The sequence below is a fragment of the Euprymna scolopes genome, chromosome 28 (assembly GCF_053919585.1).
Source record: "Euprymna scolopes isolate OS-2025 chromosome 28, ASM5391958v1, whole genome shotgun sequence".
NCBI lineage: Eukaryota > Metazoa > Mollusca > Cephalopoda > Sepiida > Sepiolidae > Euprymna > Euprymna scolopes.
The window spans coordinates 72,640,657-72,657,061 of record NC_136509.1 but is presented as its reverse complement, the minus strand read 5'-3'; the positions used below and the strand labels follow the sequence as shown (position 1 = coordinate 72,657,061).

General features: G+C 36.8%; 1 protein-coding gene across 2 annotated transcripts in view; it reads right to left on the bottom strand.

Annotated features, from left to right (window-relative positions):
• The window catches only part of LOC145249691 (centlein-like), a 1,118,615-nt gene that overhangs the window by 2,847 nt on the left and 1,099,363 nt on the right, over nt 1–16,405 (bottom strand). For both annotated transcript variants that reach the window (XM_080111490.1, XM_080111491.1), the window contains exons 25-28: nt 15,776–15,835; nt 11,473–11,568; nt 7,904–8,089; nt 6,833–7,030 (exon numbers count right to left, since the gene is read on the bottom strand). In XM_080111490.1, the coding sequence (XP_079967616.1) occupies nt 6,833–7,030; nt 7,904–8,089; nt 11,473–11,568; nt 15,776–15,835 (540 nt within the window). The remainder of the gene's footprint in view (nt 1–6,832; nt 7,031–7,903; nt 8,090–11,472; nt 11,569–15,775; nt 15,836–16,405) is intronic.

The window sequence follows — 16,405 nt, the reverse complement described above, 5'->3', positions numbered from 1 at the left end:
TCTGGTCACGCTGGAGGGGTCCACCACTAGACGACGCAGGCCCGGGACATCGTTCTCGTTACAACGTGATGCGCGTGACGTGTCCCGTTACAACGTGGTGCCGATGACTTAGGACGATCACATCTGGGATGTGCACGGACGAGTTACCACGAAAACAGTTTGAAGCGTTTGGAACTCAGTTCTCTTGAAAAAAAATATATAAAGGAAATGGAAAATAGCACAGAAAAATGTTTAGAAAAAAAAGAAAAGGAAAAAAATAGGAGAAAAAGAACGATTGAAAAGAAAACTTATCGAAGAGAAAAGAAAGACTGACATTGAACGTACCGGAGGGAAAAGAAAGAGTGAAATTGAACTTTGAGGGCATAAATAGCCGTCAGAATGCGGAAAAAAGAAGGTGCAGCGAGACAGGGAAGTGGAGATATGGAAAGAAAGGAAGCAGACGAGAAAGGTAGGGGCAGATTTTTATTGGTTCCTATTTTGCTTCGCTCAGATTTTTTTTTTAGGCGCTGTTGTCAGGGTGCTTTTCGTTGGTTACGTATTCTGTAACGATTTTTTTTTCTTAATATTGCAAAGAATTGTTGATTTTTTTTTTGTCACCCCCAAAGAAAAAGTGAAAATGAAATATGTATTTGTTTAAACGGGTTGATACGTTGTTGTATTGGGGCATTAAGAACAGTCGCGCATATGTTGTCACTGATATAAGAGAGAGAGAGAGAGAGAGAGAGAGAGAGAGAGAGAGAGAGAGAGAGGGAGAAACCGACAGTACACCGATGCCATTCTAATTTTGTAACGAATAGTAGCTATCGTAAGAAATTTAAAGAAGAAGTAATGATTTACCGATTAGTTGTGAGACATTTACACCGTTAAATAGACGGTGGGTGGGAGAATTTTATTAAAACTAAAGAAAAGAAAGAGAAAGAAAAAAAAATTATTAAAAAAAACAAAAAAAAAACGAAACTTGTCTTTCTTGACAATTAATTCCATTATTGAAATTTAGTTTTAAGTGTTTAAACTGCCGAATAGGAGTAGATTTGATCCAAGTATGTAGGTATGTGCAGGCGTGTGCGTGTGTATACGCGTGTACGGGTGTATATGTGTGGTTACCTAGATAGATAAATAAATAAAGAAATAAAAGGGAGGAAGAAAGAAAAAAAAATAATAATAATAATTATTGTAGTTAAGAAGAAGAAAAAAAAACAACTTAATGATTGAGGGATGTCCTGTGTTTAAGGGTTTCTATTGGTCGCTCGGCGGCGAACTCCATTGCTCCTACGAAATAAAAAAAATGGGCTTTAAGACATCTTAGTACCGAAGGGAACGGGTGGTTGGAAGACGTAAACCCAGTGCACGCACGGACGGTTTGCAAAATTATCAAAGGATGTGGCACGAGAAAACATATTGTGAGGTTGTTGGAAAGTGTGCTGGTCGCGTGGGACGGCGTAAGTCCAATGATGAAAAAAAAAGGGAACCTGTGATTGTCAGGTATGGTAACACGAGAAAACATATTGTGAGATTATTGGAAAATATACTGGTCGCATAAGACGGCGTAAGTCCAGTGATGGGACACGAAAAAGGACCTGTGATTGTCAGGTGTGTTATACTAGGAGAAGGTAATTACTCCGTCAATTTTATTTTTTTTCTGCCTCGTTGGAGGGCGAGGCTGAGTACCCTCCCTGGTATTCGAAGCAGTATACCAGCCGACCAGGAGCCTGGCGGAAAAGAAAATGCTTCACAAGGGGGCATGGCATGGAGTTATTGTTCGCTGACGGCTGGGTGAGTACAGGATGCCTAGAAACGTTTGTTGTTACCAGTGAGAGTGAGAGAAGTAATAATCTAATTGATGGTAGTGTTAAATCATTTAAACTGTCGAGTAGAATATCTTAAAGAAACTAACGGTGCTGATATTGTTCTGTTTTGGAAAAGAGAAATTTAGAAATGCTCAGTCGAGAAGGATTTCTCCTTCACGGGACGGGGATTGAATATTGTTAGTGTAGCGTTGAAACAGTTGTTGCACTTGGTCTCTGACCAAAATGGCGCTGCTGGGGCAAATTATGGGACTGAAGGGCAGGATTGCCTCGGTCGGGGAGGATCTCTCCTTCACTGGATGAGAATAGTGCATGTTGGGTGTTGCGTTAGGGCAGATGCTGTACCTTGTTCCGAGTGAGAGAATACCTATGGGACAAGTGAAGGTAATAAAAAAAAAAGCTTGGGTATTGTAGAGCTTAATGAAAGCTGTACAGGAAAGTGCAACGTTGTGTAAGTATGGTTTGGAAAACGTATTAGCTGTGGAGGAAACTTAGTCTCCTTGCACCGGGGTACTTAGGAGAAACGATATGCACCCTCCCCAGCTGGCACGCCTATGTTGTTTTATATTTGGGACCATGGGGAAGAAATTGAGATGAAAGATTTTGTTGCCGTCGGTTGGATCGATGCACTAGAAATGTACGTGTGTGTGTGTATCTGGTTGGTGTGCCGGGAAACCTTTGTTGATCTCGTAGGAGAAAGAATTAATTGTATTGGGAATTCTGTATTGTATTGTATTTGGGAAATTCTGGGAAAAAAGAAAAAAAAGAAACAGTTTAGTTGAGGACGGACTAGATTGGGAAAGGAAGGGGAGTGTCAAAAAAAAAAATAAATAAATAAGGAAAAAAAGAAGACGAAAAAAGAAAAAATGGATATGTGGATAGGATTTGTTCAATGAGGTGTGAGAAAAGAAAATCTGGAGAGTGTTTTTTAATTTGCAGATAGCTGGATAAGGATGTGAGTGGGGGTCAATGATGAAGAGACCTCCCCAGTGTTAAGTATAGGGAGAAATCAGGTGACCGTAAACCACTGACGGCAGCGCGCCTGGGCGAGGCAGGGATACCAATGAGTGCCCTCCACCAAAACCTGGATAGGGTGCATGGGCTGCAACTATCGACAAAACCCAAGGTTGCAGCACAGTCAATCCCTAAGCCATTATTAACAAAAAAAAAAAAAAAAGAATGGAAGAAAAAAACAAATATAAAAAGTGCAAATATTTTTCTGATTGTTTTATGAATTATGAGAAAGAGAAAATGAACAAGTAGTTAAAGGGTGTATGAGCCCTCCTTTGATAGTGAACTGAGCATGGTTATCTTTCCTCAGTTGCATGCACATAGTTAAGGCATAGAGAAGGACCGAATATTGAAAAAAAAAATGAAAAGAAAAGAGAAACTGTTTTGCATGTACATGGGTTAGTCACCTTAAAAGGACTAGTAGAGAAAAAAAAATGAGAGTTTAACAATCGAAAAAAATATATATGCATGTACACAATCTCATACACCGGGATAAGCAGAACCATTAGAGCAGAACATTTTTGCATACCAACCGGACCATTGATACAGGAACATTTTTGCATGCCGAATGGACAATTTTTGTTAGTTGCTGTTAATTGACCTAGACTGTAGAATTACTAGTTTCGGATCCGGCTTCTGATGCAGGTCGCGTATATGCCAATTATGGCTAATTGACAGGTGTAAGGGGAGGGCGGATGTGACGGGACACCGGACGATGCCGGGTGTCCCGTTCAGCTAGGTGAAGATAAGAATGCTTATGGCCGGGGGGGGGGGGGCGTGCTGATACTGTGTCAAAGATTAAGACAGGCGTTTATGAGATCTTTGGGAGACAGGATATCTATTTTAATGGCGAAAAAAAAGAGATTATTTTTCTAGTTGGATCTGGTGAGAATGAGTTTTAACTAACGTAATTGATTCGGACAGTCTCGAGAATTGGGCTCCAAAATGTCTGCTCGGAAATCGGGGACCCGTGGTGTTTTAACTCAGAGACCACCAAGCTAGTTTGACAGATATGTTCACAAAACAATAGAGAAAGGGAAAAGTATAAGAAAATAGAGGGATAGAAAAAGAAATTCACAAGAGAAGAAAGAGGGGGGAATAGAAGATAATGGAGAAAAGGAAGGAAGATGCTTTTGATATAAACAACGATCGCCTACTCGAAAAAGGAGATATAGAAGGGTTTTTGGCAGTCTTTGGCTAGCGAGCGAAGCGTACACATCGGCTCTCGCCCCGCCTGGGGTGAGAGGCAGGGGCAGAAATCTCAGTAAGGACTAACTTAAAAAGATCTTGTTCTTAGCTAGAGAATTAACCTGAAATCTCAAGTACCTGCATCACGAAGCGCGGATAACGAAAACATGACTTTAAACAAGTGTAGAATGATTGCAAATAATTATTTTATTTGGTTTAAACGAAAATGACCTCAGAGTTTTTTCTTTGTTTTTCGATTGCCGGCATAAGTGAAGATGCAGTTTATTTCAGGTATGCCCTGACGCCAGACGACGAAGACACCGACACGAAACCAGATTGACGGCCGAAGAGAACAATGTTGCCACACGGACTTGGGGTCATGCACGTTTAACGTGCCTTGAGCAGCGGAGGTATGTTTTCCAGGGACCAGTGCGAGACTGGTCACGCTGGAGGGGTCCACCACTGGACGACGCAGGCCCGGGACATCGTTCTCGTTACAACGTGATGCACGTGAGATGTCCCGTTACACCTATAGTGATTAGCACTAGTTGATGCACTTACTACCCGACATAGAGCTGTCCATTATGTTAGACAAGGCTACTTTTGTGACCGTCTCATCAGTAGAAGTTGTGATCCTGAATGGGATTCAAACTCACTGAATCATAATTCTCTCAAGTTTTATCTGTGGTATTATCTCAAAGATAAACAATCTATGGAAACAATCTCCAGACTATTTCTGAACTGAAGAAGATCAATACAACCAAAATCTGGAAAGTGTCAAGGCAGTAGAGTGTATGGGAGGGGGGGTATACAGACAGTCATCTTTGTTTCCTTAATGTGCCTCTATTTTACATGGACTCCCACTTGGGTAAGCAGCTGACATTCTGTTACATACCAAATGAAGGGAGCGGCTGGAAAAATAGGCAAGAACTGACCTATTAACATTCCCCATAGAGAAGTCTCATACGATTGGACAAACGAACAAAAACAATCCTCCCAAAAGGAGAAGGTAATGCCTGGGAAAGATTAAACCTCCTAGGGCCAAACCGAAGAACTTTGATAGTTAGTACTGTACAACCACTTGCTCCTCCGCTAGACAATAATTTCCTTTCCCAACGCTATTTCCATGGTCTTCTTTTTCATCTTCTCTTCTGGCAGTGTTGTTGTCTCTCACATTGACCAAGAGGGTGTGCAGTGGCTCACAAATATGAAAATATTAAACGAATCAAAACACAAAAAACATTCTGTACATATTCAGTTGGGCTCTGGGTGTGTGACACCATCGCAGAAAACAATCCTCTATATCCGCATTTGAATCTTCTGTCGAGGTTGTAGTCATCAGTTGATGTTAGCTTATCTCGATTTGCTCAAGACTGTCCGTAAACTGGTCTTAACTGTTGCAAAATTCACTGCTATGCCTAAAACTGTCTATAAACTAACTCCAAATGTATCAAACTGTATGTCCGATCTTTTGTTCCAACCATCTGCCACACCTTGATTAACAATCCTATTTCAGCTGCCTTTTGTGTGCCTTGGAGAACAACTTCCTCCCTATTGTCTTTCTACTAACCTTTGCTCTGTTGATAAACTTATTTCTTTTTTCTATTGGTGGATATGTTTTACTTCCTAACAGATGTTTAAAATCATTGCCACACATTGATTAAGGATCCTATTTTAGTTCCCTTTTGTTTACCTTGGTGAACAACTTCCTATACTTTTGTTCTGATGATAAACTTGTTTTCTTTTTTTTGTTGTAGTTTTTCCTTTTTTCTTTTTTTTTAAACTTCTTAACACTTTTTTGGGGAGATGGGGACGTCTATAGGTTAGAATCAATCTAGGAGTTATAGCAACTTAGGGGTGACTTCACATTCACCAAAGCTCCCAAATTAAGACCTCTTAACCAGGATTGCCAATCTATGGTTACAATTGCTGGGAATATACTAAGGGCAGATTCCAGTCACATAGGGGATACACAACCAGTATACTCATAATGAGTACATTTTTGTGTTACTGCTAGATCCCAAAAACTAATATTTAGTAACATGACCCTCAGCCATCATGTTTGTTAGAAACAAGCTAGAAATCAAGTGTAGGTGCTGTTGCGATAATGCAAATTCATTTACAATGCTTATTGAAAGAGGTGGAGAGTACAGGAAATCTGGGGAAACTTGTTGGCACCCAGATTCCAGGGAATGCCACCGGTTATTATCAGTGAGTAATCTCTGATGATCTGTGCAAGAACTATTGGTGAGTACTACTGCTACTACTACTACTAATAATAATAATGAATGGGAGAAATTGGAATCAGGCGATGGCTGAGAAGATACAACAGATAGCAATAATGAAAATAACTGCAATCTTAAGGAACCAAGAAAACCGAAACCACAAAATGTTAAGTTAACTACACACCCCACATGCCCACTCACTCTGAAAAAATGTTGGCGTCTACATCATTTAGCGCCACACCAAAGAGTCGTGAAGGGTCCAAAAGGACCAAGGAGGGAGAGAACTAATTAGACCTCCACTAGAAAAGTGTGAAGAGCACTGCAGTCTTGTGAAAGCATTTTGCCACCCAAACCCCAGGGAATACCAATGGTCGTTGCCAACAAAAAAATCAATGATTAGTGGCTGTTGCAGAAACGTAAAGCCATCCATACTGGTTATGAAGAGAGGTGGAGAGCATAGGAAATCTGAGGAGACTTGTTGTCACTCAGATTCCAGGGAAGACCCGTGAGTGATCGCTGGTCATTGGACTATATGAGAACGCCTATTAAGTACTCCTCCTCCTACTACTACTACTACTACTATCCCAATAATAATAAACTCACCAATTTCGCACTGGCAGAATCTGCCTTCATGATATCATCCATTTCTGCATCACTGATGTTCAAGATGTCTTTGGCTAATGTTTTAGCTTTCTGCATACTCATCGGGGAAGGTTTTTCCTGGCGAAGCTTTTTCATCTCAGCCCTCTTCACCATGGCTTTCGTCTGGTCCGTTCGTAACACCAACTCTCGGCTCAAAGTCTGTCAAGAAAGTATCAATATAATAAACCAATTATGAACAAATGAAACTGCATTCATCATGCGACCAAATAAAAACATGGCTGCTTTTTACAGATCGGTAATTTTGAAGGGACATAGAAATAAATTATAGATTTGTAGTTGCAAAAAACTGAGAGAAAAGATTCTGGTTAAAATTTCAATACCAAAAGATTAAATAATTTGGTTAGCTGTAATTAAGGATCATGTGTATATTAGGCATCCAATTGTTGTCAACGTTTGAAAAGAACCAATATAGCATCGCACAATAGCTGACATCCGTCAAGTTTGACATGCCTTCCCAAAAGTAAACAAAATATAAACAGTTTTAAATGTTTTAAAGTACCTCTTTCTCTGGTTTTCTGTAATAATTTTCCATATATGTATGAACTAATAAATCTTCCATTAAAATGATGGAAAAAAAAGGAAAACTCTCTGGAATTAAGAGAACTATTTCAGTAACATGAGTGAAACCAAAGTATCAAAAAATAAAAAAATAAAAAAAGGAGTCACCACTTATCAAGGCCCAAAGGCCACTTAAGGATAAAGGTTAATGAATGTAAGATGGTAGTGTAGTAACCGTTAATGGTGTAGATTGGGTAGAATTTTGATTATTTAAGGGGATGGTTCAACAAGAACTTATTTACATTGGACTTGAAGTCTACCATATTGTAATCCAGACCTGCTTATCAACCATCTAAATGGCATACAACAAGATGCAGTTTGATGTTCAGGTTCTATTTAGTTTGTAGGTTAGACTGGGGGTTCTACATGAGGGTGGATCTTAGAACTAGGGGTGACATGACACTTCTCAAAGGTGTGCTTGTACGATATGTGAAATATTGTTTCGTTATTTACCTTAATGAATCGATGGAAATGTTCCAGCTTGTTGTGGGCTTCAACAAGTTTTTGCTGCGTGACGGAAATGGCAACTTCGCTCTCGGATGCAAGACTGTAGATATGTTCTTGTGCCGTCTTCTCCATTTCTGTAATGGCTAATTTCAACTGGTGCTGTTTAGTGATGCTCTCTTCATATTGTTGGCACTGTCGGATTAAAATTTAAGAAAATAAACAAATAAACCAAAATTTAATTTCTAATAGGGAATGCATTTGGCCTACTGATCAATCAATGCCTCCGTTCAGTCTCGAAAGACAAAGGATACCCCCTGTAAGGGCAGTTGCGCATGTAATTGTGAGGCAAGGGTTGCGCAATCCCTAACCACACCTCTCCTGAATCGACACTGCTTGGGTCCAGTGGCAAGGAGAAGACCAGGACGACTGGAAACAATGCCGAGATAAGCGGAGAGCACATACAACACTTAGAAGTCCAAAATGGTCACCCATTTAGTACTAACTAGGCTCAACGTTGCTTAACTTTAGTGATCCAGTGGGAACTGGTGTGTCAATGTGATTGTGCCGTATATATCTGGCCTACTATAGAGAAGGTAAATAACTATAGAGAATAAATAAATAAATAAGTGAAGCATTTTAGGCAACCAGTTATGAGAGTTGGGTTAGGGTTTTCCATGGGAAATGCAGAAAAATAGCTTTTGGGGATATTTTTGGCTTGAAGATTTTTTATCCCCCCGGAAGTGATATAGCAATCACATGATGAGCTGTATAAACAAATGCATCTTGTTAATTATGTTTATTCCTGGTTGTTCGTTTTTTTTTTGTTTTTTTTGTGAAATATTGTCAAGAGTTACATTGAAATGTTTCTTTTTTAATTTGACAAGTAAAAATATGAATAAAGACTTGGTCATGAGAATTTAAAATATATATATATACTAGCATTTCAGCCCAGCATTGCCCGGGTGTTTGGAGGTGTGTGTTGAGCAAAAAAAAAAAGAAGAAAAAAAGTGGTAGTAGGAAGGTAGGCTCGAACCTGTACCGCAAAGGGAGGAAAAGAACAGGAAAAAACATGACGTCTTTGCTGTTACGACCACTTGCCAAACCGGAAGTGATGTAGGTTTAAAGTAAGGCTAGACAATCAAAAAGAGGGGATGACTTTCGAAAATATCGGCGAAAAAAGCAACCCCTCCCTGTTGAAAAGTGCCCAGTTCAGGGTGAAGAAATTAATGTTTTTAGCCAATTTTTCAGTATTTGTAGTCTGAAAGGTCAAATCGTTGAACTTTATCTGAAAGGTAAAATCGTTGGTATTTGTCGTTCTCAAAGGTCAAATTGTTGAACTTTGGCCTCTTAAAAGCCAAATTTCTGGCTGAAAATGGATTACAAAGATTTTCCCAAATCTTAGTACCCTGTATATCAAATTTCGAGTCTGTAGACTGAAAATTGACAGATTTATTGTGTAGGGAAATGTACACAGACAGACAGATAAACAGACAGACACGTTCACTTTTATATATATGTGTGTGTGTGTGTGTGTGTGTGTGTGTGTGTGTGTGTGTGTAAGGTTAAAGGTATTCAAGAGTTATAACTAGGACTGTGACAACAAAATATTCTTTTTATTCTTTTGACTCTCGAACAACACAGTTAAACACACTTAATCAACCGAGAACAACATCAATCTATGTAAAAACATATAAGATATTAATAGATACATACTCAGTGAAAAGAATATGCTGTTGTTACAGCCCTAGTTATAACTAATGAATTTAATAAGGTTATTAAGAGTGCTCAATAAAAGAAGAGCAAGACATTTTTATTAACATAAACAAATTCAAATGGTCACGACTCTGGACATCCTAATGTTTTGGACAAATGATCAGTTAAAACCACATGTCTTCATCTGTCGACTCAGCTTGCTTTCCACAGAAGAAACCACTCCTTAAAGCTTGATTTGAGGACTCGTTTCTTCAGTGGCAAGCAACCATTTATTAAGTTGCCTGACGAGGACTTCTGGCTTTTACCGACCATTTGTCCTAAACATTAGCATGTCTAGTGTTACGACTATCGAGCTTAGGTAGTTCGGACGATGTCAAAACATCGTTAAACTCATGACTCATACAGCAACCGCCGATAGCATAGTCGTTAGGAGCCTTGACTGTCGTACAGATGGTCGGATTTCAATCCTGGCTTGAAGTAGTTGCCTGTCTAGCTGCACTGATGAGCTGTGAAACAGCGAAACAGTAGTGTATGTGGATGACTATATATATATATATATATATATATATATATATATATATATATATATATACTTTGAGGTTGCTATTTTTCAAAGGTAAGGAAACCAGTAAAATATAACCAGGTTAATACAAGAGTGCTCAATACGGAAGTAGAGCAAGTTACACTTTCAATTTGTCTTTACATAAGCAGTATTTGTTGCTACACAGTCATGAGCATGTTTCAGTCTTCTAGTATTTAGTAACTAGAGACCGCATCAGGCTACAACGCTTATATTCAAAAGCGGAATTCTTAATGCATTACAAATTCCGCTTTTGAATGATAAGCGTTGTTACCTGATGAGGTCTGTAGTTACTAAATACTAGAAGACCGAAACATGCTCATGACTGTGTAGCAACACATTAATACTTATTGTAAAGACAAATTGAAAGCATATATATATATATATAAGGGAGGCAGCAGACTTTAAATTAAAATAAATCACCACTATATGATTTATTCTAAAGATTGATTTTCAGCATTTATAATTTAAATACAATTTTGGGCAAATATGGCGTAATCTAGAGGTCAACTTTTCACAAACTTTACACATTAAATCAGGCTGTATTTCGGTAATAACATGTTGAATGTTGTCTTCCAAGTGGTCCATTTTGTCTGGTTTATCATCAGATACTTGAAATTTTCCTATCCCAAAAGAAATAATCTAATATGGTTAAATTGCACGAACAATGTAGCCAGTTTCATGATATTATTTGTTCATCAAATGTCTCAAAATGATTTTCCAAGTGAATTGGCACAATTTACAAATGTTGCTTAGGTATCAGTCCATTAATGATGAATTGTCAAACCAAGTTAAATTCAAAATACCCGCAATTAAAGAAAATAGAGTTGTCAATTTTAAGTCTGCCACCTCTACAAAAACACTCAGTTTATATATGTGTGTGTGTGTGTGTGTGTTGGTTGGTTGATTGTTTTTGTTTTACGGCATATCAACCCTTTTCGGGTTATTTAATGCCGAATCCAAAAATTTTGAAGAAAATTTTTTTTAATATTTGTTGTTTTCACGTCGGTTTCTATTTAACCCATAGTTGGGACCCTAACAGGTACTACCACTCCGGGTCAGAGTGGACCTGGGAGCAATGGTAATTAAAGGGTTGCTCCACACTCCCCCAAAGCCCACAACCTGGGGCCTCACCACTGGATATAGTTTAAGGTCATATCCAGGACCCTCACTGAGGGACTTTTACCCTCTGCAGGGGGGCAGTCGGCATATTCTAATGCCCCACCGACAGGGCCGGTGTATGTGTGTGTGCGTACGTAAGACTTGAAAATAAATGTCAAACCTTTTTTTCCAAATCATGGTACAGTCGATTGCATTTCCGTTCGTAATTTTCCTTTTCCTTTACAGAAGTCGATAACTGTTTCTTCAATGAATCCACCTGCATGACGAAATCCAAAAGCGTATAAAAATAAATGTAAAAAAAAAGTTTAGAAAACAGCAATTGCCATGCACAAAACAATAATAAACCAAAGCAATCCAATAATTTATTAACCAAATCAAGTCATAGAATGCGTTAAATATATCGATATAAGAACTGCAAAATCCATGAAATAAAATAATCTTTTTGGATAATCCAAGCAGGTTAGTTAACTAGTGTACATATATCAACTAGTTCATATAGTTGGATAAGTTATGGGATAGGATAACTGCTAAATACATGAAATGAGAACAATCCAATCTTTTCAAGTAATTCGAGTGGGTGAGTTAACTAGTGCATATATCAACAAGTTCATATAGTTGGTTAGATTAAGTGGTGCAAAACTGTTATTTGAGGAATTAATTGCACCCCTCCTGCAATGGGTATTCTTTTAGCATATGGGTATAAATTGATAGATTGGTAGATTTTAACTCCCCAAAGCAGCAATTCTTCTCCCTTTATCAGAAACATTATTCATTGAATGTGAGGAATAAAAGGCTAAAAAAAGGGAAGCAAGAGGTACAATACTGCAAAAAGTAAACTCACAGTCCATACTTATGCAATATTCCTTGTATTTCTACCTCTTCTTAAGAGTCCTTGAAGTTAGGCTTTAAATTTTAGTAGACATTTTCTAAAATCAAAATCTTATAGTGCATTTTGCTCAAAATTAAAATAAAAATTCTAGTCATAAGCTTTAGGGGCATTATATGTTGATCCTAATCTTCATAAGAGGGCATAAAAGCGGTGCAAAGCTGTTCTGTTAGAGGAATTCATTCTACCCGTCCTGAAACAAGTATTCTTATAGTTATTTATAAAAAAAAGAATCACCTGAAGTTAAAACACTATTTTAGCTTTACTATTCAGTTAGTTTTGTCATGTTAATTCAAATATATACGATTCGTATTACATCTGATCTATAGTTAGAAGAATTTTTTGAATTCTGATCCATAGTAAGATTTTTTGAATTTTGATCCATAGTTAGATTTTTTGATTTTGATCTATAGTTAGAAGACATTAATTAAACAAAATTTCCCAAATTTGATCCATAGTTAGAAGATTTTTTGAATTTTGATCCATAGTTGGAAGATTTTTTTCGAATTCTGATCCATCGTTGGAAGATTTTTTAGTTTTAATCCATAGTTAGAAGACATTAATTAAACAAAATTTCCTGAATTTTATTTATAGTTAGTTTTTTTGAATTTTGATCCATAGTTAAAAGACATTAATTAAACAAAATTTCTTGAATTTGATCGATAGTTAAAAGATTTTTTTAATTTCAATTTCTTCTTAAGACTTGTTTAGCTTAAGCCTTGAATTTTAGTCATTTCCTAGAATTTGAATCGTATAATGGATGTTGATCCAAATTCCAATGATTTTATTCATATAGTTTCGTAGGTATTCTTCTTATTACCTATAAAAATAACCTGATGTTAAAATTATTTTTTGGAATCGTTTGAGATGAGGCTTTATAATTTGTGCATTCATTCTTTTTGTGAACTGTTGTCCTCATCTTCATAGTTGTCGTTTAACCACGTTTCGACCAACTTATCCTCTGGCCTTCTTCAGGTGATTAACCGCAACAAGATAGAAATGATGAGTTTTATAACTCAAAATCTCGAATAATTACTGCCTTCCATAGTTGTTGTTTCACCACGTTTTGGCCAACTAATCCTCTGATCTGTTTGGATGGGATTGAAACCACTATCTTCAGACACTGCTCGCCTGGAATGATAGAGACTCAACGTCTCTATCCACTGCGAAGTTAAAACACTATTTTAGTTTTACTATGTTAGACATAAATTCATTTCATTTTGTCACGTTGAAAAAATGAATGTATATCCAGCGACTGCAAATTAGAATAAAATGGACACTAAAAGCAATCATGACATTGGTTTTTACACATAAATATGACATGACATCTGAGAAGAGATAGAGATATTTTTGAATAAAGGAATAATCATCAGTGAATTGGATATCAAAATTGGATGATCTTTAAAAATAAAAAGAGAGGTGGCTATAATCTGTGTTGGTCACCCTTGACAGATGGCTTTCGAGCCAGGGTCGTGATTATGTCACGATTTTCTAAAAATGCTGATTCTTATTTCATTGCCAAAGTCTCATGAATCATTGTCATTGAAGCATTAGAATGTTCAGACTCTTTGATTATTAAAAGACATTTTTGTTCTTTCGACAGGAAAGGCTTTAGATCAGTTTTCAACCATCTGTCTAGGTATTTAGGTCCTGGATGATTGGCAAAGGTCTATTACTTGAGTACAATATTATATTATTATTATATTTCAGCACTGTTTTCAGTTTTGATTTTAATCTTTTTGGAAGTGTAACTGTAAAAAATCAAGTTTAGAAAACAGCAATTGCCATGCACAAAACAATAATAAACCAAAGCAATCCCAATAATTTATTAACCAAATCAAGCCGTACTATGCATTAAATATATCAATATAAGAACTGCAAAATCCATTAAATAAAATAATCTTTTTGGAATAATCCAAGCAGGTTAGTTAACTAGTGTATATATATATATATATCAGCTATATCATATAGTTGGTTAAGTTATGAGATAGGATAATTGTTAAATTCATGAAATGGAAAAATATTCAAGTTGGTGAGTTACCTAGTACATGTATCAACTAGTTCATATACGGCATAATCGCATTAACACACCGGTTCTCATCATATGACTGACGTTAAGCAAGGTTGAGCCTGGTTAGTACCAGATCGATGACCATTTGGGAATTCTAGGTGCTGTATGTGCTCTCCACTTATCTCGGCATTTGTTTCCAGTCGTCCTGTACATACACTTCATTTGTCACTGGTATTTAACAATGTCGACTCAGGAGAGGTGTGGTTGAAGATCGGAAACATCATTCATTGAATGTGAGGATTAAAAGGATAAAATAAGGAAAGCAAGAGGTACAATACTGCAAAAAGTAAACTCACAGTCCACACTTAAGCCCTGTATGTCAAATTCCTCTTAGGAGTCCTTGAAGTTAGGCTTTATCAAAATCTTATAGTGCATTTTGCTCAAAATTAAAATAAAAATTCTAGTCATAAGCTTTAGGGGCATTATATGTTGATCCTAATCTTCATAAGACGGTTCTATTTAAGGAATTTATTTTGCCACTGCTGGAATGGGTATTCTTAGAGAATAGGTACATAGATAAATAGATAGATAGATATATACTGTCTGATAGATTTGTTTCAGATACTGAAATCTATAAATCTAAATAAAACTAGATATTTAACCCATTAAAAACGAGGAAAAATTATGGTCAGCTGACTTAGAATGAGTGCTTTATTCTAAATTGACGGATAATTGTCGCATTAAACATTGATCCCTATTAATCCTAACTGTGCATTGAACAGATACCATAATATTGCACCTTATCATAAAAAGGGCCATACAAAATTTCATCCAGATCGGCTAAGTTGTTTTGAGAAAAAGTGAAGGTAAATGTGATATTATGGTGACTATTATTAATCGCTGTGTTTCAAAAAGATACCATAATACATAGTCTGCTGCACCTTATGACAAAGATTCATACAAAATATCAACCAGATCGGTTCAGTAGTTTCCAAGAAAAAGTAAGTGTGGTATTGTTGTAACTGTAAATCAAAAGGATACCATAATAGCTAGTCTGCTGTACTGTATCACAACAAAGATTAATACAAAATTTTCGCCAGATCGGCACGGTAATGTCTGAGAAAAAGTGAGAATAAATTTGGCATTGTGATAACTAATCCCTGCTTATGCATCGGACGGATATTATAATACTTAGTTTGCTGCACCTTATCACAACAAAGATTAATACAAAATTTCAGCCAGATTATTCCAGGAATTTCTGAAAAAAAAAAAAGTGGAACGGACAGACAAGCAGACTAAGAAAAACACTGACATAAAGAATCTTTTTTTACCTGAATTCTTGTCTACTATTAATAGTTTAATTTATCTGAATAGTCAATGCGTAGGGATCAAACGGGTTAAGCTAGACAAGCATGCGTTTGATGAAGAGTTGGACCATAGACAGGTGTAAAAGAGAGTGAGAACATGTTAAAGGACATGACAATTGCTTTGCCTCAGGTGCTGGCAAAATCACAGAATAAATAATATTACATTTTTGAAACGATGGAGAATTTGCACTAGACTGACCTGCACCCGTCGCTTCTCGTGACTGTCCGTTCCTTGCTTCAAGGCTTCACTTAGGTTTTCCTGAAAAAGAAGAGGAACTTCAACGACTCTATATATAACATAGTAGTTTTGGGACGATTAATAGGAATTGGAATAATCGGAACTTTTGTGGGTATCAGAATCGGGAAAATTTGTGCCTAGCTTCTGATGCCAAAACAATTCCTTTAATTATATATTTTTTTAAAGTTTTGTGTAAAATAAAATCTTCCACTCCTGGTAGTAACGATCTAAATATTAATACGATATTAATACATCAAAGTGGTACTATGCCTTGCTAGGGGTGAAAATGGAATAAAACACACACATACACACGCGCACAAACACACACACACAACAAATATGAGTTTATTAACGTTTCTATGAAAATAGTGTCGATTGTATTTTAAATATTAAACTGACCCAAGCGAGATAAATTAATAAATACTCATAAAGTAATAGTGTGCTACATAGTTCAATACAAATAATAAAATTACATTGTAAGAGAAAATCTTTAATTCACTCCTTCAGTTCAGCATCTTTTAGCAGACAATGTTCTTTGTCTTTTGCCCTGTTTCTTTCTAGTGTTACCTTTTTTTACATAATGTACATGAC